Source organism: Pseudopipra pipra, chromosome 16, assembly GCF_036250125.1.
Source record: "Pseudopipra pipra isolate bDixPip1 chromosome 16, bDixPip1.hap1, whole genome shotgun sequence".
Lineage (NCBI taxonomy): Eukaryota > Metazoa > Chordata > Aves > Passeriformes > Pipridae > Pseudopipra > Pseudopipra pipra.
Window position 1 is genome coordinate 15,944,683 of NC_087564.1, and position 25,090 is coordinate 15,969,772.

At 47.9% G+C, this 25,090-nt stretch overlaps 2 protein-coding genes across 10 annotated transcripts in view; one reads left to right on the forward strand and one right to left on the reverse strand.

Moving 5' to 3' along the window:
• Nucleotides 1-5,038, reverse strand: part of ARHGAP17 (Rho GTPase activating protein 17) — a 42,432-nt gene extending 37,394 nt beyond the window's left edge. For 6 of the 8 annotated variants that reach the window (XM_064673456.1, XM_064673448.1, XM_064673451.1 and 3 more), the window contains exon 1: nt 4,898-5,037. In XM_064673456.1, the coding sequence (XP_064529526.1) occupies nt 4,898-4,950 (53 nt within the window). In that variant the 5' untranslated portion in view covers nt 4,951-5,037. Of the gene's footprint in view, nt 1-3,746; nt 3,770-4,897 lie in introns of those variants that run through there. The other 2 variants (XM_064673449.1, XM_064673450.1) reach the window with 2 other exon arrangements.
• A 392-nt stretch (nt 5,039-5,430) lies between these two features.
• LCMT1 (leucine carboxyl methyltransferase 1) lies at nt 5,431-23,591 on the forward strand. 2 transcript variants are annotated; one of them, XM_064673463.1, is made up of 11 exons: nt 5,431-5,569; nt 6,619-6,710; nt 7,286-7,407; nt 8,753-8,829; nt 9,652-9,713; nt 16,553-16,655; nt 17,831-17,951; nt 18,710-18,811; nt 19,446-19,537; nt 21,162-21,259; nt 22,735-23,591. In XM_064673463.1, exons 1-11 carry the CDS (start codon nt 5,493-5,495, stop codon nt 22,755-22,757), a joined length of 969 nt encoding a protein of 322 aa, XP_064529533.1. In that variant the 5' UTR covers nt 5,431-5,492; the 3' UTR covers nt 22,758-23,591. The 2 variants fall into 2 exon arrangements, with proteins under 2 accessions (XP_064529533.1, XP_064529535.1); XM_064673465.1 differs by lacking the exons at nt 21,162-21,259; nt 22,735-23,591 and having other exon boundaries at nt 19,176-19,537.
• Nucleotides 23,592-25,090: the final 1,499 nt, after the last annotated feature.

The window sequence follows — 25,090 nt, forward strand, 5'->3', positions numbered from 1 at the left end:
TCATTTGGAGATAAACAGGAAATGCTTGAGATAACGATTATAAACACTGAAAGGAGATTTTTCTTTTCATGAGCGCTCAGATGGAGACAAATGCCAACCTAAAGCCCAAGCACAAAGAGGACTTTGCCCTGGCCATAAATATTTCATATTTCAGTGCTGTTTACCACTTTTTCAAATATCTTTGCCAAAGACAACAAGCACTGCAAATAAATAACACTTAGCAAATTTAACTTCTTTTAAAGGATGTTTGGGTGAGCCAGATTTTCAAACACTAGGGTCATGCTCCTTTTTTTTTTTCTCCACACAAGAACTAGAAAAACATTAAAGAAGAATTTCTTTGATATTAAACGGCACTGTAGGGTTAATGTTATATTGATGGAAGTATTTTGGACTTAATAGAGATGAGTGCACTCTTGTTTCATCACCCTGGATGCTTTAAAAAAGCTAGTTTCAAAGTACTAACAACAAAAAATGAAGAAGTAGAAGAACTTCCTCAAGTAATAATTCACAGAATCCTTCTGAGAAAGGCCAGAATCAGTGGATAATGCTTCAACAGGAAAAAAAAAAGGAATCAGTTGGACCATTCCCATTTTCCATGAAGTATTACTAGAAGTTATTGCTTTCCAGCAGGTTTTCCCTGTACAGATAAACGGAGGCAGCTCCTCCTGTACAACAATCCAATAACAGGCATTTTAACATAACTTGCTTTAATGTAATAATTATGTTACAACCACTCCAATTCCAGCTCAAGACTTACACATTGCCAAGTGGCTTGGAGAAACACTAAATATAGTTCAGCACAGAAACTTTCATGCAGGACATGAGCTATTAAAAGCCATGTTCCAAAACTCCGTGTGAGTCACAGCAATGCCATGAGTACAGGCCCTGGAAAAACCTATTTGTACACAAGGAGTTGCACTTGGACAGTGGGAAACGAGCACAGAAGTGATGGTAAGTCATCTTCTTGCATAAAAGCAGAGCTTTCTGAGGCAGTTTGTGGTCTCTTCCAGATTTCTAATTAGTCAGAGCTGCCTGTCCCTGGTTTAAATTACTGCAAGAGCCTCGGGGCAGATCGAGTATCTCTCCCAGTAAAGGCAGTAAGAATATCCACCTGTCTGATCTTGGGTGACTTCACCAGACCTAAACCTCCCACACCAGTTGTCTGGAATCATTTTAATCTGAATGGTACGCTGGTGACTGCACATAAAAGATGGAAAAAGAACCTGACGGCAACAAGAGCAGCAGCTGGTCCCCAGGGGCCGGGCAGCCCAACTGGTGTGAGGCTGTCACAGCCTGCAATGCCATTAATTACAGCCCGAGTTCTGTGAGCAAACAGCACGGTCCAGACCCCTCCGTGGGCTCATTCCTCATGGAAATTACTCTGCTGTGTACTTCAAATGCTTATTAGTGTATCAGTGCAAAGCTTTGATGACAATAGCTCTGAAGGTTTATTTTCATTAGGGATGACTGCAGCTTAAAGGAGAATATTCCTGAGCTTCTAATCAAATCTGTCTCCTTTGTAATTTATAAAAGGGTATGAAAACTAAGACAAGCACTCACAGATATCTGAAGAATTACCTTGCTGACATCATACATCACATAATTACTTTAATTTCTGAGCCTAACACTCAGCTGCTCTGCTGGAGTGAGGATCTGCTCCGGAAGCGTCCCAAGGACAGGTACGAAGGTACAAACAGCAGGGGAACCTCCCCTCCCCAGATCTGTGAGACAGCATGGACTGAAACACAGCCCACAACTCCATTTCACAGGGCCCTGTGCCCAGGCCAAGCACACACACACAGCTGTTCTCAGGGGATGTGAGCCATGGTCCTCAGGAGAGAGGAAGGTTTAGAGGAATTAGTACATAAATCCCATTAAAAGCAATCCCAGCACGTGGCCTCTAAGGAATCACAGACCACCTGAAATTCATCAAATTAAGAATTAAGGTTATTCCTTTCTTCTCCACTCCCTCCCCCATTTAGTTTTGCAGCCCATCTAAAACTTCCAAGCTGTTTCCAGCCAGATTTGGGATGTAGCTCAAGACAAAGCCAGTTCTGAGCTGGCTCCTCTGGGTGATCAGCTGTGTGCCTGTCATGGGCAAGGTGCCACTTTATTCCCATGCATTAATTCAGCTCGTGTGGAACTAATGATTTCCTGGCAAGCCCTGCCTCTGCTCACCTGCACGCCCAGCCCTGCTTTTTGGGAATTATCCTGGCTGGATTAGAGAGCCTTCACAATAGCATGAGCACCAACACATCCCAAGACTCACTCACTACTGCAGCTAAGGCTGCCCTGAGAAAATTGTGATGCCACCTCCAGTGACAGGTTCTGTCTCAGTCACCTGGCCCACACTCTGACAGTGACTGATATTTTACTTTTCAGGTTTGCCAGAGCTCGAGCTGTTCTCCTCAGCAGCACTGACAACAAATCTGGCAGATATATAAAATATACAGTCCTCAACAGCAGACTGAACACTTGTCTTAAGGCAGCCAACCACATCCACGAGACAATTGCAGCAAAATATTTAACACATCTATTAATTATTGTGGAATCCTGTTCCACTCAGCTAATCCCCTCTTTAATTAGTTTCCTACATGTATTTCACAACTCCATATAATCCTATCCATGGACTCACAGGCTTCCCATAAATGCCATTCCTTGGCTTTGATGGAGCTCTTGCCCATCTTTTCTTATTTTCCACACTAAGGTGATACTTCCCTGATCCCAAATCACACATGTGGGATCCAAGGCCAAGGATGCCAACCTTGGAAGTGGGCTGGGAGAAGGGCAGTGTCATTCCTCCCTTCACCCCTGAACTATTTTAAACACCCCTTCATTAAAGAGAACAACCCCAGGCAGAGCTGCATCGCTGAGGCACGGCCGAGCTCTGCTGACCTCCTGGGGAAGTGTCCGCTCTCCACACACCCCAGTCGTGAGGGAAAACCTCTGAATGGTGGAAAAGCAAAGCAGGAGGAGACACCCCTTCCAAACACACCACCAGGAAACACAACAGCCAGCTAGAGGTGACACCCAGGGGGATGTCCCAGGGAGGGTAAGTGGGAAGGGGCAGCTCCCCAGCATCCTTGAGCACCCCAGGTGAGGGGGGGATGTGACCCCTCAGCACAGATCCCAAACTGCTCCTCTTGTGGAGCAGCTTATTCCTCTACAGGATCCCCCAGGGGCGTCCAGGTTCTTGAAACACTGAGCCATCACCTCCTCAAGCAGTTCCAGAACTAGCGGGTCCCTCTATGCAGGGCTTCTCTCCTCATCCTGCCCCAGCATAAAGAGCTAACAAACGAGTTAACCAACTCAATATAACATAAAACTGCCTGCAAGATCCCACTGAATGCCTTCCACGAGCCCCGCAGTGCTTCTCAAACCACATTTGAAAGCCTCAGCCCTGATATCTGCAAGTGAAACCAGTTAAAATTTGTCCCCACTACATGGTTTTACAAGAACCCTGATGACTACAGGAATGCTTGGCTAGTACATGAAATGTAAGGAGCTGAGTAATATGAAATATTTGCAATTAACATCAAGCTTATAAAAACACATGACTCGGCATCATTTTAAAAAGTTCAAAATGAAAAACAATGGCAGCATTGTCTCTGTTTTAATGGAACCAGGAACCCCCCATCCCACGTGCCCAGACTGCCAGGGCACCCCAGACTCCCTGGCACAGCTGTGTGAGCAAGAACCTGCCCAGACACCACACCCCGAGCACCCCACGGTGCCACTGCCCTCACCTGCCCATGGCCAAAGGTCAATGCCAACCTCCCCACACACCCTGCTCCAAACACTGCTCCACACTTCAGCTGGATTTTCCCCTGGAAGCAGAAAGCACCCCGAGCTGTTTATCCTACTCAGTACAACCCAGATTACTTGAAATTCCACTCGGGATTTGGAGCTGAGGGGCTGACACATGCAAACAGGGAATGCCAGTAATCCCTCCAACAATGTAAAAAAATCCATTAGTTGATATGGAATGAGAGGATGGAGGTTGATTGGGAAGTTGTTCCCTCTTCCTAGCAAAACAAACCTATTAAAAATTTACTCCTTGGGCTTTATTAGCTGACACACCTGCCCTGGTTTGCGTGGGCCCCGAGGAAAGCAAACACCCTCCCAAGGGAGTTACTGGAGAGGATGCCACCAAAATATACTCAGATAATAAATGAATTTATACTCTCAGTATCAGCACAGGCTTTCAGTTTATACTTTCAGTATAGGTGCAAACTTTCAGATTAAATCTTTACTAAAAGCAGAGAAGAGTTTCTGGAGGAAAATACTGACTTCTACTAGAAACCCAGTGCAGTGATATCTGCATGTTCAGCTCACGTGTCTGGGCACAGATTTATTTCCACAGACCCAGGTCCTTCCCAGACTCCAACAGCTGGAAATTGGTGACAACTGTACCTACAGGGCTCCTGTTACTTTTGTTAAAATTAAGTCCTGGGGGAGGCACTCCCTGAAGCATTTCTTAAATGTGAGAAAGAGCGAGAAACAGACCGAATACCTCAGTATTAACGCGGAGAGAAAGGAAACGAAACTCGCCAAAACCCAGACAGGAAGAGCCCGATGCAAATGGCCCTGCGGGGCTCGGCGGGGGGCTCGGGGACCCCCAGGGCTTTGCCGAACCCGCCGGACCTCTATCGAACCAGGTCCGGTGTGACCGGGGGCAGGGCAGGGGGAGCGCCCGGGGCCGGCGGGGACCGACCGACCGACGGACCCACGGCGACCGACGGACCGACCCACGGCGACCGACGCACCCACCGCCCAGGGCAGCGCGTCCCGTCACTGTTTCAGCCCCGGGCGGCCGCGGCCGCCCCCTCCCGCTCCCCCCGAGCCCATAGCGGCTGTTCCCCGCCGGAGCCCCCGCCGCGCCCGGCCCGGCCCGCACCTGCCCACGGTCTGGTTGGCGAGCTGCTTCATGCGGTTGAACTGTTTCTTCATGGCGGCGGCCGCTGCCGGGGCTCCCCCGGCGCCGCTGCTCCCCCCGGGCTGCCCCGGCCCCGCCGCTCCCGCCGCCGCCCCAGCACCGCCCGCCCGGCCCGGCCCGGCCCGTTCCGGCCCCGCCCGCCGCGCGTCACCGGCCCCGCCCACTAACCGGATGTCCCGCCCGCGGACCGGATGTGGCACCTCCTCTCCACCACGGCGGTGCCTCCGGCGTTCTCTCGGGAGCCTCGGGCGCTGCTGCTCTCTGCAGGGCGGCCGGACCGGGCTCGCTGCTCGGAGTGCCCGTTTCGGGGCAGCCCCAGCCCCGCGCCCGCGCTGGTACCGCCGAGCGTCCCCGGGACTACAGCTCCCGGCGTGCCTTGCGGTTATCCCGCCGCTTCCCGGGCGGGGCGCTGCGGCCCGCGCGCTTTTATTGGGCGTTGTGGGGACGGACGAGCCCACGGACCAATCGCTGCCGAGCCCCGGCGGAGGCGGCCCAATGAGCGGCGGCGGGGGGCGGGCCGCAGGGGCGGTGGCAGCGGCCGGGCCCCGCGCGCTCCATGGCGGCCGCCGGCGGCCCCGACGAGGCGGACGAGGCGGTTCGCGGCACCTGCGAGGACGCGTCTGTCTGCAAACGGTACCGGCCCGGGGGGCGGGCGGGACGGACACCTCCGCTCTGTTCCCGCGCCGCGCCGGGGCGCTGCTGGGTCAGGCAGTGAAGCACGGGCGGCTCCCGGGAAGCGGCGCTGGAGGGGAGCGGGAACAGCCCCGTGCGGTGCCGGTGCCCCGGGAGAGCAGAGCTGGTGCCGCGGGGTGCGGAGCTGAACTCCCCGTGTGAGGGCGGGCTGTGCCCCGAGCACGCCCGTGGTGCCGCAGACCCCTGGTCGTGTCTGTGAGCCCTGTGCGGGGTCGGCTCGGAGCTCGGTGATAAAGCAGCGCACGGGGGTAGCCAGCACCTCATAGCGGGGTCAGAAACTCCGGTAGCGTTGGATATCTCTGAGGAAAACTGTCTCCATGTATTTCAGGTTTCTTTCTTCACCCCCTGTAGGGCGGGCGCGGCGAGAGGATGAGTTGGTTGCCCTCTTGTGCCTGGGCGTGAATTTAACTTGTGTTGTCGCTGGCTGTTTGTTCTGCCCTCTTAGTTTTTGCAGCAGGAGTTGTTGGGTGGTTGAGTTTGGCTTGAGAGTTTCCCTTTTTGAATCGCTTGTAAAACCAGTGGGTTCTGTTAAAACAGAATAACACTTGTCTGTGTTAAAGTGCTGTGTTTAAGCTCTGGAATAAGTGCAAACAGCTCGTGGCATAACAAAGGGTGGAAGCAAAGCCTGATTTGTGTGTGTCTGAGGACCTGGAGACACAATTCCCTTGCTGGGTCCTCCAGGAGGAAAGAGCTGAGATTCGGGTCTTTGCCCACAGAATTTTACCTAATAGCACAGAGCACATTAAAAAGTTGCTTCTTTAGTATGGCAACAGCCAGATTTTCTAACTAAACTTTATATAATCTCTTAATTGAAATGGTTCCACGTATGGAACAGATTTTATTCTGTGTCTGCATGTGCACACCCAGGGCAGAGGGACCTTACCAGTCTCTGTATCTTTTGGGGTACACAGGCTTTTAGGGTACACCAAGATGTACCCTTAGTGGCCTTATTTCCTAATCCTTTCTTTCTTTTCCCCACTCCTGGACAGGTTTGCTGTCAGTGTTGGCTACTGGAAGGACCCTTACATCCAGTATTTTGTGAGACAAGCCAAGGAAAGGAAAGCACCTGAGATCAATAGAGGCAAGTTGGAATGGGGATGGAGACACTGAACTGGTCTTGAGGCTGACAAAACCCCTGAGCACTGGGTGTTAGGGGGGTAGGGAATACAGGAAAGAGTGAGACAAGTTTTCTTCACAGAAATAATTTCTTCTTGTAGCTGATCTTTTAAATACTATTTTGTAAATCAGTGCTCTCATCCTTCTCTTTCTGTGTTCTAAATGGGATGTGACTGTGTGTCTCAGTGTGCAGAAATCTCCTCAGAGCAGTCACAAATGTTTCTTTGACCCAGGACAGCTGGCTATGTCAGCTCTGGTCTCTGCAAGTGTGGACACCAGCCAGAGTTATTTTGCTCTGTTTGAGGTGAAACTTGACTAAAATGTCTATTTACCCAATGAATTCTGTTTTATCAGTGCATCAGATTTTTTTAAAAATTAAAAAAGAGAAACAAAAGCCCTTAGGTATCTTAGAAAGAGGGCATTACTCTTCCTAAGAAACACCACTGTTCAAACAGGCTACCTGAAATTGTTCATGAGTGTTAAACATCAAGTATTACATAAAAATAATAATTAAACTGAAGCTTTTGTGTGTGTTAACAGGTTATTATGCTCGTGTTCACGGAGTCAGTTATCTGATTAAAGCTTTTCTAAAGAAGACAGAATGCAACTGTCAAATTGTTAACCTTGGGGCTGGCATGGACACCCTGTTCTGGAGGCTGAAGGTGAGGAGAGCTGAGGTGACAGGCCTGGCTGAGGACTGAGATCCATGGGGAGGTTTGAGCTGCCCTTCTCTGCTTGTCAGTGCTGAGTTCTGTCCCACAGGGGGAGGTGGGCAGGGAGGCAGCACTGCACAGGCTGTCACAGAATCCCAGAACAGCTGGGGTTGGAAGGGACCTCTGGAGACCACCCAGTCCAACCCCTGCCCAGGCAGGGTCACCTGGAGCAGGTGACACAGGGACTGTCCAGGTGGGGTTGGAATGTCTGCAGAGAGGGAGACTCCACCACCCCCTGGGCAGCTGTTCCAGGCTCTGCCACCCTCCAGGGAAAGAAGCTCTTCCTTGTGCTGAGGTGGAACTTGAGTTTTAGTTTATGGCCATTGCTCCTCGTGCTGTCACTGGCACCACTGAGCAGAGTCTGGCACCATCCTCTGGCACCCCTGGAGATATTTGTATGGATTGATGGGATCCCTCTCAGCCTTCCCTTCTCCAGACTAACCAGGCCCAGCTTCTGCAGTCTCTCCTCAGCAGAGAACTGCTCCAGACCCCTCACACCTTTGTGGGTGGACCCTCTCCAGGAGCTCCTTGTCTTTCTTGGAGCCCAGATGTGGGCACAGCACTCCAGATGTGCCTCCCTGGGGCCGAGTAGAGGGGCAGGATCATTCCCTCACCCTCTGGCCACACTCTTCCCATGCCCCCCAGGATCCCAGTGTCCTGGCTGCTCTGCCTCAGTTCTCTGCTTGTTTAGAGTCAGTTCAGGTGCCTTTAAACCTCAGAGCTCAGGAGGGGCTGTGGTTTGCCCTGGCTCTTCCCCAGAAGTGTGTGACACCGAGCTGACCTCTAGTGGGCTTCCAGGAACAGCAGGAATGCCGTGGTTTGCTGTCCTCTTTCAACCTTCAGATTTCACTGTTTTACCCTATAACAAAACAGGAATGATGTACCAAAGCACAGGATTGTACAGCTCTGTGTACATGTTTCTGAATGAACTGTATAAATGTGAGTTTATATATGTAAATCACAGAATCCCAGGCTGGTTTAGGTGGGAAGGGACCGTGAGTATCATCCAGTCCTCAGGGAGGTTGGACTGGATAATCTCCAGAGGTCTCTTCCAACCCCAACTATTCTGGGATTCTGTGATTACATAAAATGTTAAATAATTTCCTTAATGCCTAGAGAACATTCTAATGTCTGTGAACTGCTTTTTGTTGGGTTTTAGGTTGTTTTAAGCTGTAGGACATTGTTATACCATTATTAGAAATGCCAGAACTGTTCAGGACTTGAGGTTATATCTTCTTGTGTGTATGTGACACCTGAGTCTCCCTAATTCTAGTGTCTTCCTCCAAAATCCCAGGATGAAAATCTTCTCCCTAGAAAATATTTTGAAGTGGATTTTCCAATGATCGTTGCAAGAAAAATACATAATATCAAGTAAGTCTGAGGCCTGTGTTTGTCTGTGTGAGCCTGGATGTGAGTCAGTGTCATTATTTCATCTCTCTGCTGAGAAACATTTCATGCTCTGGGCTATGAGGGTGGTGAGGGTGTGAGGCACTGACAGGCTGCCCAGAGAAGCTGTGGCTGCCCCAGCCCTGGGAGTGTCCAAGGCCAGGCTGAACAGGGCTTGGAGCAACCTGGGCTAGTGGAAGGTGTCCCTGCCCATGGCAGGGGGTGGCACTGGATGGGCTTTGAGGTCCTTCCAACCCAAACCATTCTGGGATTCTGTGTAGAGTAAAGGTTCATTATGCAGGCAAGTTCCTACATGTGACTGTGCAGCCACTGTTCCAAACTGGAGAAGGTGGAATGTGGAAGCCGTGGGGAGCCAAGCAGACCTCATTCTGGGGCAGGGAAAGTCTCATGATGATTAGAGGTGATTAAGTCTTTTTTTACTGTTGAAGACAGCAGTAGATTCCCAGACTTGCCTGTTCAGGTAGAGAGGTAGGATAGCTGGTGCTGTATGGGAATGTTCTGTTTGGATGAATCCATTAAGGCTTATTGAGGATACATACAGAGTATCTGGATTTTTCTTGAAAGATTACCTCAAAAATTAGGAGTAATCAGGTATAAAAGTCAACTGCAACTTTCACAAACTTGCAAAGGTTTTCATTTCCAGTAGAGGGCAGAGATATTCTCTTGGCTGCTTTTATCACAGACACACACACACATAGATATATATATATATGTTAAAAAAAAAGATGTAAGCACACTGTTAAACAGGCTTAGCTGCTCTGAGATGCTTCTTCCTTCTTCCCACAGATCAAAACCTCCCCTGTCAAAACCAATTATGGAATCCCATTCAGGGGACTCTCTTCTAATAGGTGAGTCATCTTCAAACTCAGTCAGCAATGTACTGCAGCACTTTTAAAACTTTTCTGATCATTTTGTTCTGCTATGTGGGCAGGCTTTTAATGTTTGAAATGCTGTTTGGACAGAGAATTGTGAGGGAAAAGAAGCTTTTTTCTTCTCTTACAGACTTCTGCCCATTCGTTTTGTGTCATGTTAGAAATGTCTTCTCTTTAAGTGGTTTTATTCTGCCAGAAAGTTTTTGGGTTTTTTCTTTTTCTCTCATATGTAGCTTAAGTTTTCTGTCACAGGAAAAGAAGAAGTGCTACTGAGAGGCATGGATACAGGATTAAAATATCTGTTGAGTGTTTATCTTCTTTCTGTCTCATTAGGAGAACAAGTCTTTACATTTAGCAGAGTCTTCACAGTAGAAACACAGCCTGCAAAGTCCAAGCTCAGGAGCCAGTGCTGTTTGTTATATTTTAGTATTAAAAGGGTAATAAATTCAGGTGATGTCACTGTGTCACTGTGGTTGTACTGTCTTGGTTTATAACCTTATTCTGGAACAGGATGTTGTGGACTCCCCATCCCGAGGAACACTAATTACTTCCATCTAGGATAGCAACTGTTCTGTGTGAGCAGGTGTGACTCTAAAGCAGAGCTCATCGTGTTTGCTGCTCCCTGAGGGATCACCTGGACTGGTGCTTTTATTAAGCACAACTCTAGCTCAGGGTCTGGAGGGCTTAAAAGGGCCCTCACAGATATCTGGAATATCCCCAGGGAGGAGACTCCACACCCGCTCTGGGCAGCCTGTTCAGCGCTTGTCACTGCACAGCAGAGTTCTTCCTCCTGGCCAGGTGGAACTGCCTGGGCATTAATTCCTGCCCATTCCTTCTGTCCCATTTCTGGGCACCCCCAGCAGAGCCTGGTCCATCCTCTGCCCCCCCTCTGCAGGCACTGACAGACATTGGGGAGGTCCCCTCTCAGTGTCTCCTCTAGAGGCTGAACAGCCCCTGCTCCCTTGGCATTTCCTCATAAGGGAGATGCTCCATCCCTTCGGCATCTCTGCAGCCTCCTCTGGACCTGCTCCAGGAGCTCCATGTCCCTCCTGTCCTGAGGAGCCCAGAACTGGACACAGCACTGCAGATGTGCCTCCCCAGGGCTGATCTGCTGGGAAGGCTCTTCCCAATGTCCCCCAGGATCCCACTGGGCTTCCTGACCCCCAGGGCTCCAAGGGTGAGGAAGTGCAGAGTGAGGAGGTGTGCTCATGTTCCAGTGGGAAAATGCAGGTGCTTTGCCCCCAGGCTGCCCCTGGGATCCCAGTGCTGCCACACTGCCCCACTCTGCCTTCATGGGGCATGGTTATGCAGATTTTATTGCTGCACGTTACAGTGTCTTAACTCACCAACCTTCAGGTGTCAGGAGTTTCTGTTGTACCTTCAGGCCTCAAAAGATGAAAGTCCAGTGCCCCACCTGAGAGAAAGGGCTCCTGAGGAGCCCTGGGTTCTGGCTGGGCCCCTGCCTGTGCCATCCCCTGCCCACGGTGGGATCTGCTGCACAAGCACTGTTCCAAAGGCAGCCCAGGCCTTTGGAAGGGCTGTGTCTGTTTGTGTTCCTGAACAGCTGTAAATGTGTCTGGTACAGCACAACAACTGCAGTTATCAGCTTGCAGGGCTGTATTGTAATCAAAAGCTATTAATAGCAACTCAGAGCAGTGATCAGCAATTACTGTGGCACTGGGGGAGTGCAGTGGAGTGACTGGTTTCTCCGAAACTGGTTCTCTGGTTCTTTCTCAGTGCTGGGTTTTAAAACCTCAGAGTAGCAATTTCACTGTACCCAGGCTGGTGTAGGATCTGCTACACTGACATCTCTGGGGTGTTGCATCATGTCTGGATAACCTGGAGATGCTGGAAGCATGTTGTGGAATCCCAGTTTGAACTGACAGTCAACCACAGGTTGGTTGGAGTGAGATCCATGTGGGAACTCTCATTTAAGGATATATTAATGGAACTGCTTCATGTGGAAGTGCCAGCAGAAGAGGTGGTGGAATAACTTGGTAAATCAAACAGATGAGCAGAGATTTCTTACAGGTCTAAGGGAACTTGACAATGTATTTGCTCAGCTACTGACTGGTCTATACCCTCTCATTTTAAAACTTACTTCCAGCTGGAAGGTGATGGCTGTGACTCCAATGGAGAAATCCAGGGAACTCCAAGCCAGTAGGACTGATGTCTCTACTGGACAAATTAATAGGAATTCTAACAGACTTAGTGCAAAAGAGAAATCATAGAATGTGTTGACAAAGACTCACCATGGCTTTTGGAAGAGTGAGTTATGCTTCACAAACCTGTTGGAGTTCTCTGAGTCAACAGTTCTGTTGGAAAAGGACATCAGTATAGCGCCTGGATTTCAAAAATGTGTTTTGACAGTGTCCCTTACCAAAGTGTGCCAAAGAAATGGCACAGTGGTTGTGGAGAAGGAATGGTTCTCATATGGATGAGGAGCTGGGATGGAGGGTGAGCATATGTTGTTAATTTTCATTATGGAGGAGATGGAGATCTGTGCTTAAGGATATGTTGTTGTTCAACACTAAGGAATAATTGTGAAAATACAGTGATTAGTAAATGGCAGCTTGTTGGCAAATCCAAACTCTTCAGTGGTAAAGAACTGTAGAAGAATCTTGTGAAATTAGTGACTTGATGATGAATTCAATGTGGATTAATAGAAAGTGATGCACATGGGGGGAAAAAATAGTTTGTGCCTCACATGTAAATGATTATTGCTGCCTTCCTGCAGGATCTGGGTATTAGAATAAATAGATGTATGAAAGCATGAGCTCAGTAATGGTCCAGAAATCCAAATCAAGTTTGAACATTCTTGGGAAAAACCTAGAAAACAGCTAGTTAGTGCGTGTTTGCCCTTTTTTTTGACTTTTCCCTTTGTAGCTGCTGTTGGCTCTGTGAGAGGCAGGATATCACACCAGGGGGACCTCTGGTCTGACCTGGTGCAGCTTTTAGACTGTGGAATATTCAGGGAGTACCACCTGTCATAGGGAGTGTAGTGGGCTGCAATGAAGCAGCATTGCCAGGTAGGGAAATGTTACCCATTTTTGTGGGGATATTGACCAGGATTTTAGAATCTTGGGGAGGAGGTTGTCCCATCCTGTGCCTGCTCCCCCACATAAGTTCCACACTGCTGTCTCTGGTGGACCAGGAATAATTTGTTTGGATTGTTTGGAATTTAATTTTTGAGTTGTTATAATATGGATTGACGTGATTCTTGTTCTCTCAGTGCTCTTCTGCTCACCCTGAATGTTCTCATTCCATGAAGCTGGAGCTAATAGACAACTTTATTGGCTTCAGGGCAGCATCTGCTGTGCTTGCCCTTTGGACAAGGCAGGGACTGCACGGCATGCAGTTCAAATATAGATGTTGGTGGCCTCTGCCCTTGGATGCAGCAGGATGACACTTGTCACTGTACAGCTCCGTGGTTTCCTGGGGAATGTTGGATCTCCAGGGAGAGCAGTGATTTGTGCAGCAGTTTGACATTGCTATGGCAAGCACACAGTAAATTGTTTCCACTGTCTGGGTGATGCAGTTGCTGGTGTTGGGAGGTCAGTGCCCCACCTCTGTTCCCTTTGCAAGTGCCAGTTACACTCAGGGAACTGTTGCCTTCCTGTGCCTCTCACACCTTCTGCCCTGCCTACTCCAGCTTTGGGACCTGGTTGGTTCAGCCTCCTTTTCCCTCCCTTTCCAGACTGTCCTGTGACCTGATGCAGGTGTCAGGGGTGTTGCTGTCCAGGTGATTTGCAGGCCTTGTTTTGGGGATGATCCTGAGCTTCCGAGGCAAACCAGATTTGTGTTTTGGCACGTGCCCTGCTCTGGTGTAGTGAACGAGGAGCTGAGTGAAAGCAGAGCCATATCCCGCCTGTGGAATAGGCTGTATGGGCTGGTGGGTTGTAAAGCTGCCAAAGATACCTTAGGATGAAAATCCTAATGAAATCAGTTTGAGTCAATAGTATCCTGCATTCTGTCTCTTGGAAAACCTCCAGGAAATTGTTGCACTAATGTGAGAAGGGAGTAGGAAAAGCAAACTGAATTCTTGTGGCAGAGGAAGCACTGAGCTCTGTGAGCCTGTGAGGCTGGAACGCTGCTCCAGGAGCCAGGGGAGGGCCTGGGGCCATCCTCAAACACAGCAGTTACTCGTTCCTAACATTTCTGTGAAGAAAACATGTACTGCAGTGAGGTCAAAAGGCAACTATAAGCAGCTCCTGCTACTATTCCATTACTGCAGGGATGTCTTGTTCTATGAGTCTATGAAATTTGAGCCACTTGTGTTGTTATTTCTGTGCCAGAAGTCATGAAAAATAAACATTCAGGTGGTGTGATCAGAACAAAGCATTCTCTGTCCATGGATAGCTGAGTGCTGCATCTGGGCCGGGAGAGCCCGTGGGGGGTGGATGGGGGGGGCTGGAATGGTGGGGCTCTTCCTTCCCTCCTCCTCTCTCCCCTCCCTTGAATCCTTCAAATTAAATCTGAGTCTGGTGTTTCTCAGACCTTCATTTCAAGTGCAAGAGAGAGTCTTTGTATGTGACTGACTGAGTGTGAGCATCACACACAAAGCCACAAGGTAGGAGAATACCCTAGAGAATACCTAGAGAATGTGCTCTGGAGGGGAACATCCCGACCCAACAACCCTGCTGGAAACCAGCACGAAGTCTTGGTGCCTGGGTAGGAACTAGTGCTTGGAATATGGGATTTTCAGTGGATTAAGACAGACATTCTATGATTCTGGAGTAAAAATGCTTGAGTCAATGTGGTGTGAGCAAGGGACATTTTATTTCTGCCTTGGAGTGTTTGTGCTCCTTTTTTATTGGATCACTTAAAAAGTTTTGTAGTTTATTTCTGGCTTTTATTTCTGTTCTTCATTAAAGAACAGAAATTCATTACTTCTGTGTCCAAGTCTCTGAAGCTGGACAAGGAGCTGGCATTAACTCCCTGCTAATTGTGGTGACTGACGCTCACTGTGCCCTATCTATGGACAGAAACCAATCCCTATTTAAATACTTCCCTGTGTGTGGTGGGGTTTTTGGGTGGCTTTTTTTGATGCCATTATCATGGCCTTGATGTAATCACTGAAATAGAAGGGTGTGGGAAGTAGTAAAGCTATTACAGAACATGCACATGGAAAAAGCCTTGACTCAAAATGTTGAATCATTTGCCACACAACTTCTTTTTTTCCCTTTTTTTGCCCTGTGACTCTCTTTATGAACTGTTCTGGTTCCTGGAGCTGCTCAGAAATGTTGCAGGAAAGGCAGCTATACTCACCTGCTAGCCCCACTTTCAGACAGTTGGTCACTTGAGAGCTAAACAGAGGTGCACCCTCTGGAATGTTTGGTCACTGCTTGATCTAATAAATGATCTAATAATTGGGAAAAACCCCACTTGTCCCCAAACTTTTTTTTCCCTTTCTGGAATTGGAATCCCCTTTCATCCTGTCTCTTCAGCCACTTGGCTTCCCTTTCCCTCTTCACCCAGCCTCACTCCAGCTGCACCAGGGGTGGTTCAGGTTGGACATCAGGAGGAATTTCTCCCTGGAAAGGGTGATCAGGCCTTGGCAGGGGCTGCCCAGGGAGGTTTGGAGTGCCCAGCCCTGGAGGTGTCCCAGGAAGGCCTGGCCATGGCACTCAGTGCTCTGGGCTGGGGACAAGGTGGGGATGGAGCACAGGGGGGATCCATGGGCTGGGAGGGCTCTTCCAGCCTCAGTGATCCTGGGATTCTGTGAATCTGCTCCCACGGGACATTCAGGAGCTGTGTCTGCAGCAGGTCCCACGTGGAGCTGTGGGAGCTGCTCCTGCAGTTGGACACTGGCCATTCCAAAGCACTTTAAACTCTGACTGGGGATTTTTCACTGCTTTTCTTCTTTTACTGTTTGCCCGTCTCACACACACTCACACGGTACAGGGGGGACATTCTGCCTCCCTCTGTCCAGGCCTTCACCCCAGGAAAGCTGGAGGTGCCAGAGCCACCAGTATGTGCTGCAGGGCTCAGTGGGTTTGCTGGTGCCCTTGTGAAGTGCTTTCTGTGGCACTGGGTCCCCTGGCTGGGTTGATTGCAAAGAGGGTCAGAGTTATGGACAGCAAGAGGCTCTGTTTGTGCTGGTTCCTCAGCTGTGCCAGGATGGCAAAGTGTCCTTTGCCTCTGGGATTTGTTCCTGCTTCATGCTGGAAAGCACTTACAGGAATGTGAGGCCTGTTGTATCCCTGGGTAATATTTGTTTCTCAGAACACCTTCTCTAATTTGACTCTTTGCTTAAATACCATCACTAAATCATACCAAAAGTATAAATTGTAACATTTTTTTGCCCCAAATCTGTGTCTGATCCCCATATACATTCTATAACTATAAAAATAAATATTTTATATGGCTGTATCTGTTGTTAATATTTGAAATACGTTACTCTTAACTCCGGTTTTCAAAAATTGATGTACTTTTATGTAGTTCTGTGTACATACATTGGGTCATCTAAAAAGACTCTACAAACACAATGAAAATCCTGCCTTTAATCTTCACATTTTTCTTCTCTCTGCATTCCTGGGAGCCATGGTAACGGCTGGGATAACCTCTCTGCATCACAGTGGCTTCAGAGGGAAGGAGTGGGCTCGTTGCAGGGTCTGGTGGTGATATATCACTGTAAACCACAAGTATAAGGGAAATGAATGTTTTAAAAAGAAGAGTTTGCTGTTCATAGTTAGGTATAACAGACCAAACTTTGGCTTCCAATTCATGTATTCTTGTGCTGTTTTTTTTTTAATTCATAATTTCAGCATCCCTCCTATTTGTAACCTTAGTCTCTCCAAATATTGCCCTTGCAGATTCCCACAGCCTTGACTCCAGTCGATATTCCATTGTAGGAGCAGATCTCCGCTTCTCCTCAGATCTGGAGGAAAAGCTAAAGAAACACAACTTGGATAAGCAGTAAGATTATATATTTTTTAATTGATTTTTCTTTTTTAATGAGGGCTTGTGGAAGCCCTGGTTGGACGGGGCTTCGAGCAACCTGGTCTAGTGGGAGATGTCCCTGCCCATGACAGGGAGTGGAACTGGATGGGCTTTAAGGTCCCTTCCCACCCATCACAGGCCATTCTGTGATTCTGTGACTTCAGAGTTTTATCTTTGTATTTTTCTGTGGCCTCCACTTGAACCCCTGTTGTTCCCTAAACCTTTTGGTGGAGGGATTGCCGTGGACCTGAGTCCGGAAGCTCCTCTGTGGGGTTTTATTGTTCAACACGAGGCTTTGGAGGGGGCAGGAGTTGAGTTTCTGAGTGGATGATGGACAGACCTTTCAAATCTAAGCTATATAAATAGCAGCGATCTGGCTGGGTGGGAGAGAGCATATGGGGAAGCAGAATGCATCAAATTGCCATTTAATTCTTTACACTTCCATCTTCTGAAATGTTGCCTTGCTTGCCTACATCGCTGCTCCTTGTGGAATTTCTCCTGCTTCTAGTGACTTTTTTTTCCCTTTCATTCTAGCAATTAAAAGCAAACTCAATAATTCTGAAGAAAATCACTCGTGTAGATGTCTATTTTTGTTGGTTTGTGGATGGAGGGGGAAGAGGCAACGTGCAAACCGTGGATTGCATTTCGTTAGATAATAATATGTGAAGAGTATTTTACAGATACTGAACAAATTTGACTAATTAAAATTCTTAGAACTTTCGTAAAGAGAAAACTTTTTTTTTCATTTTTTAATTTATTCCTGATTTTACTGATCTCTAGAGGAGTGTGGATTGTGTATACAGAGTACAGTTCTTCTGCAAAGGGAATTTTAATAGACTCCTCAGTTCCTGCTGTAAGAGAAGACTTAGAGAATGCACATTATTCTGTGTTCAGGGCTGGCTTAGATGAGATTGTTTCCCAAAATCTCTGGTTTGTAACCACAGAAGTCTCCTGTGGTTAATTAATTCATGAGCTGCCAGAAAGCCTAGTTCTAGTCAACTTGATGAAGAGATTTCATTCAAACTTCAGTGTCTAGTTCATAAAAAATGTAGCTCTTTCAAGACATGAAATGACTGCTCACTAACAATTCTTTACAGATTTTTCTTGTTCTTCTGCTGTGAATAGTTCTGTGGTTTGGTTTTGTTTTGCAGTTTGCCAACACTGCTGGTGGCAGAGTGTGTGCTGGTTTACATGACCCCCCAGCAGTCTGCAAACCTGCTCAAGTGGGCAGCAAGCACCTTTCCCGTGGCCATGTTTATCAATTATGAGCAGGTAAAACCAAAATGGCATTTTCAGACCCGCATTGTTGTCATAACAATTGCTCTCCAAGGTGGGAGTTGTTGTGAAATAGGAGTGGGCTGTGTCCTTTTGTAGAGACAGCAGTTTCTTCTGAATTTCTGTAGTAATGTGTTTTAACTTGTAGCTTGTTAGAAAGAATATACAGCTATTCTGAAAGACAATTTCTGGGCTATGTTGAAGCAAAATAATTGAGACTTAATCCATATGTGTTGAAAACCATAGAATATTGGTTTAGCTAAGACAGAGGAAAAAGAAATGATGCTGAGTGCTGGCTCTGAGTGTATAACATTACATAATTACCTCTCTGTTCTTTGGCAAAGTGGAGCAAAAATCACATCAGCACGAACTCTGCTTCTCTCAGTGGAAGTTAAACGCTGCCTCGGGGGAACTAGGTGGCTCCAGGAATTTAGTAACAGGATCTTCCAAGCTGTAAATCACTGCTGGAGAGATGAAGCAAGTTGCTGAGAGCTCAGAGCAGATCAGTTTTCATGTCAATCCCTGTGTCTGTCAGGGCAGGGCACTGTCACTGTGGCACTGAGACTGACCAGGAGGGAGCTGAGGAGGTGGTGGCAGTGGGAATGAGGCCCAGTGTAAGGATGTGCACTCACTTTGCTGTTGTCCTGTACATTTTATGACATAGGCAATCCAAGAGTTTAAGCAGGGCCCTGCTGTTCCCCATGCTCACACTGTGTGCAGAAGGGGGAACACTTTTGTCTCCTTCTCTACCCGAGGTGAACATGACGGACCGGTTCGGGCAGATCATGATCGAGAACCTGCAGAGGAGACAGTGCAACCTGGCTGGGGTGGAGGTCTGCAGGTCCTTGGACTCCCAGGTGAGAGGGGCACAGAGCTCTGGGGGGCTGGGATATCAACATTAATTAGTCTGTCTGCACGTTCTGTCTGGGTGTGCCCTGTTGGAGCAGTCCCACCCCCTGCCATGGGCAGGGACACCTCCCACTAGCCCAGGTTGCTCCAAGCCCCATCCAACCTGGCCTTGGACACTTCCAGGGATCCAGGGGCAGCCACAGCTTCTCTGGGCAACCTGTGCCAGGGCCTCACCACCCTCACAAGGGAGGAATTCCTTCCTAATATCCAATCTAAACCTATTCCCTGTCAGTTTGAAGCCATTCCCCCTTGTCCTGTCACTCCAAGCCCTTGTAAATAGTGTCTCTCCATCTTTCTTGTTGGCTCCTTCAGGTATTGGAAGGCCACAGTTGGGTCACCCTGGCGCCTTCTCTTTGACCCCACTGACTGTCAGTGGTTGTCCCAAAGCTGCAGTAGATCAGAGCCCAGCCCTGCCTGCCCCCTGCCCTCTCTGCACAGAGATCAGCAGCACATGCTTAGGAAAGACTTTGAGCTCTTCAGAGAACAGGTCAAGCAGCTGCCCTACAAAATCCCTGGGGGGAGAAGGTGCCCTCTGGTATTTTTTGCTGGCCCCTCAAAGCTGTGCTGCCCTGTGTGTTACAGAGGGAGCGGCTGCTGGCCAGCGGCTGGGACACCGCGCGGGCCATCGACATGATGAAGGTGTACAGCTTCCTGCCACAGGCTGATGTCAAAAGGTATTCATTTCAGAACCACAAGTCATCCTCAGATGCCATTTCCAAGGCTGTTCACATCCAATGTGTAGTGTGGGATTCCCAGCTCTAACAGAGGAGGCTGCAGGCACGTGCTGGCCGTGGCTGAGTGTGAAGCTGTGCCTGGAGCAGCAATAATGATCCACTGGCCATGGGGATGTTTGATTTGGGTGCAATATAAAGCATCTCATGACAGGAATTTGCAGACAAAAGATGCCACAAAAGTACTGTGTTGAGTTTTTGCAGTCCCTGAGATGTCCCTTGTGCACATTTTGGCTGGGGTCAAACCACAACACGTTGAAATCATCTTCATGAGGGAAACTGCTGGGTCTGCAGAGCTTAGAGAACATGGAGTAACTAAAGGCTGTTTTAACAGTCACTAATTTGCATGGATTTTGTTAATTTTTTTTGCATTGAAGAAATACTAAAAAACATGAAACTTTTTAAGGAGTAACTTAGGGATATAATATGAAATATGAATTGCTGTGAGTCATTAACTATAGTTTGAATTAGCTGAACAAGTTACCTTGGTCCAAATATTCACATATGGGGTTTTCTCCAACCCTGGAACTGAACAGGTGAGGGTGGAAATCAGAGGTGGTTTAAATAGGAACAGTGCTGTGTGGTGGTGCCAGATGGCACTGGTGGAGACACAGAGCCTGTGCTTTCTTTGCAGCATTTTTGACTACCTTAGATCTGTTCAGCTCCTTCCACTTGTTCCAAATGCCAGGAAATAGGTTATGTAAACTCTGTCCTTCAGTATTAATGAGGCAAATAATGCTTTTTATTTATAAAAGTCTTTACAGAAGTGTTCTTCTGCAGCACTTACATCTGGGAGTGTATTTTGGAACTTTTGCCCCTCAGCCTCTTTTGATCCTCAGTAGCAGCTCTTCCAAATATTTAGCATGGAAAATAAACACTGATATTCAAGTAGTCTGGAGAGAGAGAGGAATGGGCCAGGTTAAGCTTTGTAAAGCAGGCACAGCTCGGGAGAAAATCTCCCATTTGGGGGAAGACATTTAAAGACCTTCCTTTAGGAAGGTGGGAACCATTTTAGGGAAAACAATTCCTTGAGTCTTCTATTTGTACCATTTAGTTTGTGTTTCATCATGGGCTCCTGTGGGAGAGCTGTTGGGAGCTGCACTGGTGTACTCATCACTCTTCCAAGACATGGTATGGACTTGTGATTCTCTGGAGAAAACACAGTCTTCAGCTGTTCCCTGCCATCCCTTGGTCGGGATAAATCCCCTTCCATTGGGCTGCTCAGGGCCAGCAAGGCCAGATATCTGCAGGAAAAGGGGTTGGAAGACAAATGCTGGTATTTGTGAGAAGTTACACAGGTTAGTCCTGGAAAATGAACTATGAAGTACAGACTAATACGAAATATTAGTCCAGGAATGAGAAGCTGAAAACATCCCGTGGGTCACTTGTTCCATACATGGACAGCAAGGGTGGGAGAGGTGGGGGCACCATGGACAAACTCCTGTATGATTGACTGGAAAGGTAACTGCCTTACTGTCCAGAGTTTTCACTCCTGGGGAGTGAAGAGTTTATTAAAGACTCTACTGAGACTCCAGCTCAAATCCCAATTTTTACCTTGTTCCTACAGAATAGAAGCACTTGAATTCCTGGATGAAAAGGAACTGTTTGAACAACTAATGCAGCACTACTGCATCTGCTGGGCTTCAAAGGACAGCAGCAACCTGGGTAACGTTCTCCAACAAGCAGGAGTGATCCTTCCCATGGAATTTTATGTGGAAAGACTGGGATTGGGATGTTACACTGGGTGCAGGATAGAGACACCCTGTCCTGGGCATGGGCTCTGCTGCTCTGTCCTTGGGGCTGGGAGCACCTCCCAGCTGGTGATTGCTTCTCCACAGCCTTTGGAGGGTTCATGGGCATCCAAGTTGGAAGCCTGTCCAGTAGAGGAGAGTTGGAATTTTTCCACCAGAAGATGCCGTATGGGTTACTTTAAATAACTGCCTGCTTTATCCTATCAGTGCTAATTGAAAGGTTTACAAATCCTATGCATGGAAGTGCCATATGGACACATGGTATATGAAATCACAGTGTCCTGACAACACAAAAATAAATTTGTATTACTTATCCCAGGCTTCTTCTGCACTGTCCCCATTTACAGCCATCTGACACTGGAGTTTTCCACACCACTTTCTCCCGGGGGAAAAAAATTCCCTCTGAAATTAACTCTTTTAAGTGTTCCTTTTGGTCTTAAAATTCTCTCTCTCCTAGACTGGGATTTCTTTGAAATGGAGGGACTCGATTCATGCTTTCTGTAGCATTTCTATGTTGCTGCTGCTTAACAAATAATAAAATCAGGAGAATTGTGGTTTAGGTGAGGGATAGATGGCTACAGCCTGTATTTGTCCAGGTTGAAGACAACGCTGTTCTAGGCACAGCAAATGGGAATAGTTGTGATCTCTGAGCAGCCAAGCATCTGGTACAGCTGGTGAAAGGAGACCTTCAATACCCTGTTGCTGCTGCTGTAGCAGAGCTGCTGCCTTGTGGTGTTGGTCACCTGAATCCTCCAGCCTCCATAGTCCTGAGCTCAAAAATCCATGTTTTCCATTTCATTTCTTAGGGCTAAAAGGTGATGACTGTAATACACGAATTTCTAGGGGAGCTAAGGGCAAAATATTCATAGTAACCACTCTTTTGGGAGCTCAGCATTATTCCTTACTGTGATTAGAGAAAGACTGAGGACAGTTTTGGGGACTGAGGTTGAGTGGTGCAGGGTATCTTAGAAGTTAAAAAAGACACATCTCAAAGGAGATAATCAGATGTCCAATGGACATTTGGACATGGCATGGATATGCCTTAATCTAAAGCAGGAGATTTAAATCCTTGTGAATTTACTGCCCTCATTAAGGGTACTTTCCCCACATATCTCTTTTTAATTTCATGGGCAGAATCTGAGGTTCATGAACATTCTGTGTTGTTCCTTCTGCCATGAACAATTCCTGCAGATTAGCTTATTCAAATTAATTGCTTCATCATAATCAAAAATCCTCCCACCAAATCCTTTACATTTAAGTTTAAAAAAATTAAGTAATTCTCAAAGCATCCTTCTTCCTGTGCCTGACTGTCCTAATAGTGGTGAAGGACTGGTAGGATAAGAATAAACACTTGTTTTTCCTCCCTAATCCCTCTTTCTCTTCACATAGGTCTGGCAAACATCGACTTCTGAGGGTCTGGCTGGAGGGAAGGGAGCCCAGGAGCCCCAGTGACTGCCTTGGCTTGGGCCAGGATCCAGAAATATGGACTTTGCATGTGCCAACCCCAGTCTGTGTCCCTGTGACGGTGCTGGGAACTGTCCTGGTGGCTTTGGGTGGTTTTGAGGAATATTCTTTGTGAGCAGTTGTTATGAGGCAGGACTTGCCTTCCATTCCCAGATGTCTAATGATGGACTTTCACAAGGTGTCAGTGATTCCTGTCTAAAGCTTGCCTTCCGTAGTTTAAAGCTGAAAGTGTTCTTGGGTTCTTTGGTTTTCCTCCTTTGTCTTTTTGTGGATGTGTAACATGTGTTTGTGACAGGAAGGTGGAAGAGCAACACTGGAGAGCTGCAGCACTGGGTACCTGCACTGTGCATGGCTGATCAGGAAGGTGCAATTTGGTTCATTTTCATTCTCTTCAGGTCTAATTTTGGTGAGGTGTCACCGTGTTGGCCTCTCCAGGCTTCACTGTTGCACAAGGCTGTCACTGTGCTGGGTGTTCTCGTAGGGGAAAGGTAAAGGAGAAGGGGAGCCCTGATTTTGTTCAGTGGTGTACAAGAAACTGGAAAGTAGATGTTATTTAACTGGGAAGGGCTTAGCTTGGCAGTTCAGCACTGGGATGGGGAAAGAAAGAAAGAAATTAATCTCAGTTTGCACTGCTTCTGGTAGTATCTTTACACCAGTTTCTTCTTTCCCCTTAAAAGAAGCAAAACAAAATCCCAAGAGTAACGAAAGCCCTTGTCCTGTTGTTTGAAATTGAATCTTGCAACCTTCCTATGAGAAAAATAATAAATGTTTAATATTTATAATTTGTCTCTTGTCTTACTAGAAATTACCTGTTTATATCTGATTTAGTGATTACAAGTTTCTTCTCACCAAATGCCTCACCAGGAGTATTTTTTTAAAGCAGTTGCAGGTGGGCCCAGAGCAGCTGTGGCTGCCCCATCCCTGGAAGTGTCCAAGGCCAGGTTGGACAGGGCTTGGAGCAACCTGGGCTAGTGGAAGGTGTCCCTGCCCATGGCAGGGGGTGGGACTGGATGAGCTTTAAGGTCCTTTCCAACCCAAACCATTCCAGGATTCTGTGACAGGCCACCATTTCTGTGCTGTGTGTGACTTGCTGTAGTGTGAGAACACTTTGGAAAAGATTGACATGGGCCTGGACTGGAGATGAAGGGATGGATATTGCTGAGATACCAGGAAAAATAAACAGTTCTTGGAAGTTACAGTCACAATTTCAGAGGAACAGAAGCAGTAAACAGAAGGGGTGTGTAGTGATAGGATAAGGCGAAACAGCCTTAAACTGAAAGAAGGTGGGTTTGGATTAGATCTTGGAGGAATTTCTGCTCATCACTTCTCTTTTAAGTCCCTGTATTGTTTGTTCATCCAAGGGGAGCACTGGAGAGCATGGCACAGGAGCAGAGCTGTGCCCTGGGATGAAAACACGGTGGTGGCCTGATCACCCTCTGACTGGGTGAGTCTGACTTTCCATTTGCAACTGGTGAGCTGAACAGCATCCAGCTAGGAGAAGGGAAATCATTCCTGCAAAAGCTATTCCAGTCTCTCCTGTCTCAGTTGCCAACAGTGGTGAGGAAAGTGGGTCACCTTGTGCTTCAGGGTTACAGCAGGATCAAAGGAGTGTGTGGTTCCTTGGGAGCTGTGTGGGGAGGATGGGTGTGGGCAGCCCAGCGCTCGGGGTTCCACTGACTGAGAGAGAGAAATCTTTCACCACTCTCCAGGGAATATTTGGATGTGGAGGGTGCCTGGTGCTGCTGAAACAGTGCTGCTTTGCTGGGAGCTGCTGGTTGAGGAAGGTTTTCCAGCCAGGAGAGGTGGCCTCTGCCTTCTGCTGCTGCTTCGTGCGCCGGGTGTGGCTGCTGGGGCTCCCTGGAGCTGTCCCTGGATCTCTGCCTCTCCCTCCTGTTCCAGCCCAGCTGGCTGTTCCTGGGTGCTGTCAGGCCTCTCTCCTTCCCCCAGTCTGTGGCTGGGAAGCTTTGCACAGCAGGATGCTGAGTCCAGTTGCCATGGCAAAGCGAGGGAGTCGTGGCACGTGGGCCCTGCCTGTGAGCTGCCTGTCACAAATTGTTCCCACAGGTACCCCAGAATCCTCCTGTCTGTCCATGCTGAGTCTTGGATGTTGGTCCCTGCTCTGTCCAAGGCCCAGGCACGTTGTGGGTGATCACACTTCACTGTATCTGCGTCCCACCCACGTTACCTGCCCGAGCATCACCTGCTCACTCTGAAAAGATGGATAAAAGAAGTTACCTTCTAGGAAATGAAATTATTTAGTTCCTTACTGGGATTACCCAGT

Coding starts and splice junctions, on each gene's coding strand:
- LCMT1 (XM_064673463.1), top strand. CDS start 5,493: ATGGCGGCCGCCGGCGGCCCCGACGAGGCGGACGAGGCGGTTCGCGGC. Junction 8,830..9,651: donor AGAAAAATACATAATATCAA/GTAAGTCTGAGG, acceptor TTCTTCCCACAG/ATCAAAACCTCCCCTGTCAA. Junction 9,714..16,552: donor AGGGGACTCTCTTCTAATAG/GTGAGTCATCTT, acceptor TTGCCCTTGCAG/ATTCCCACAGCCTTGACTCC.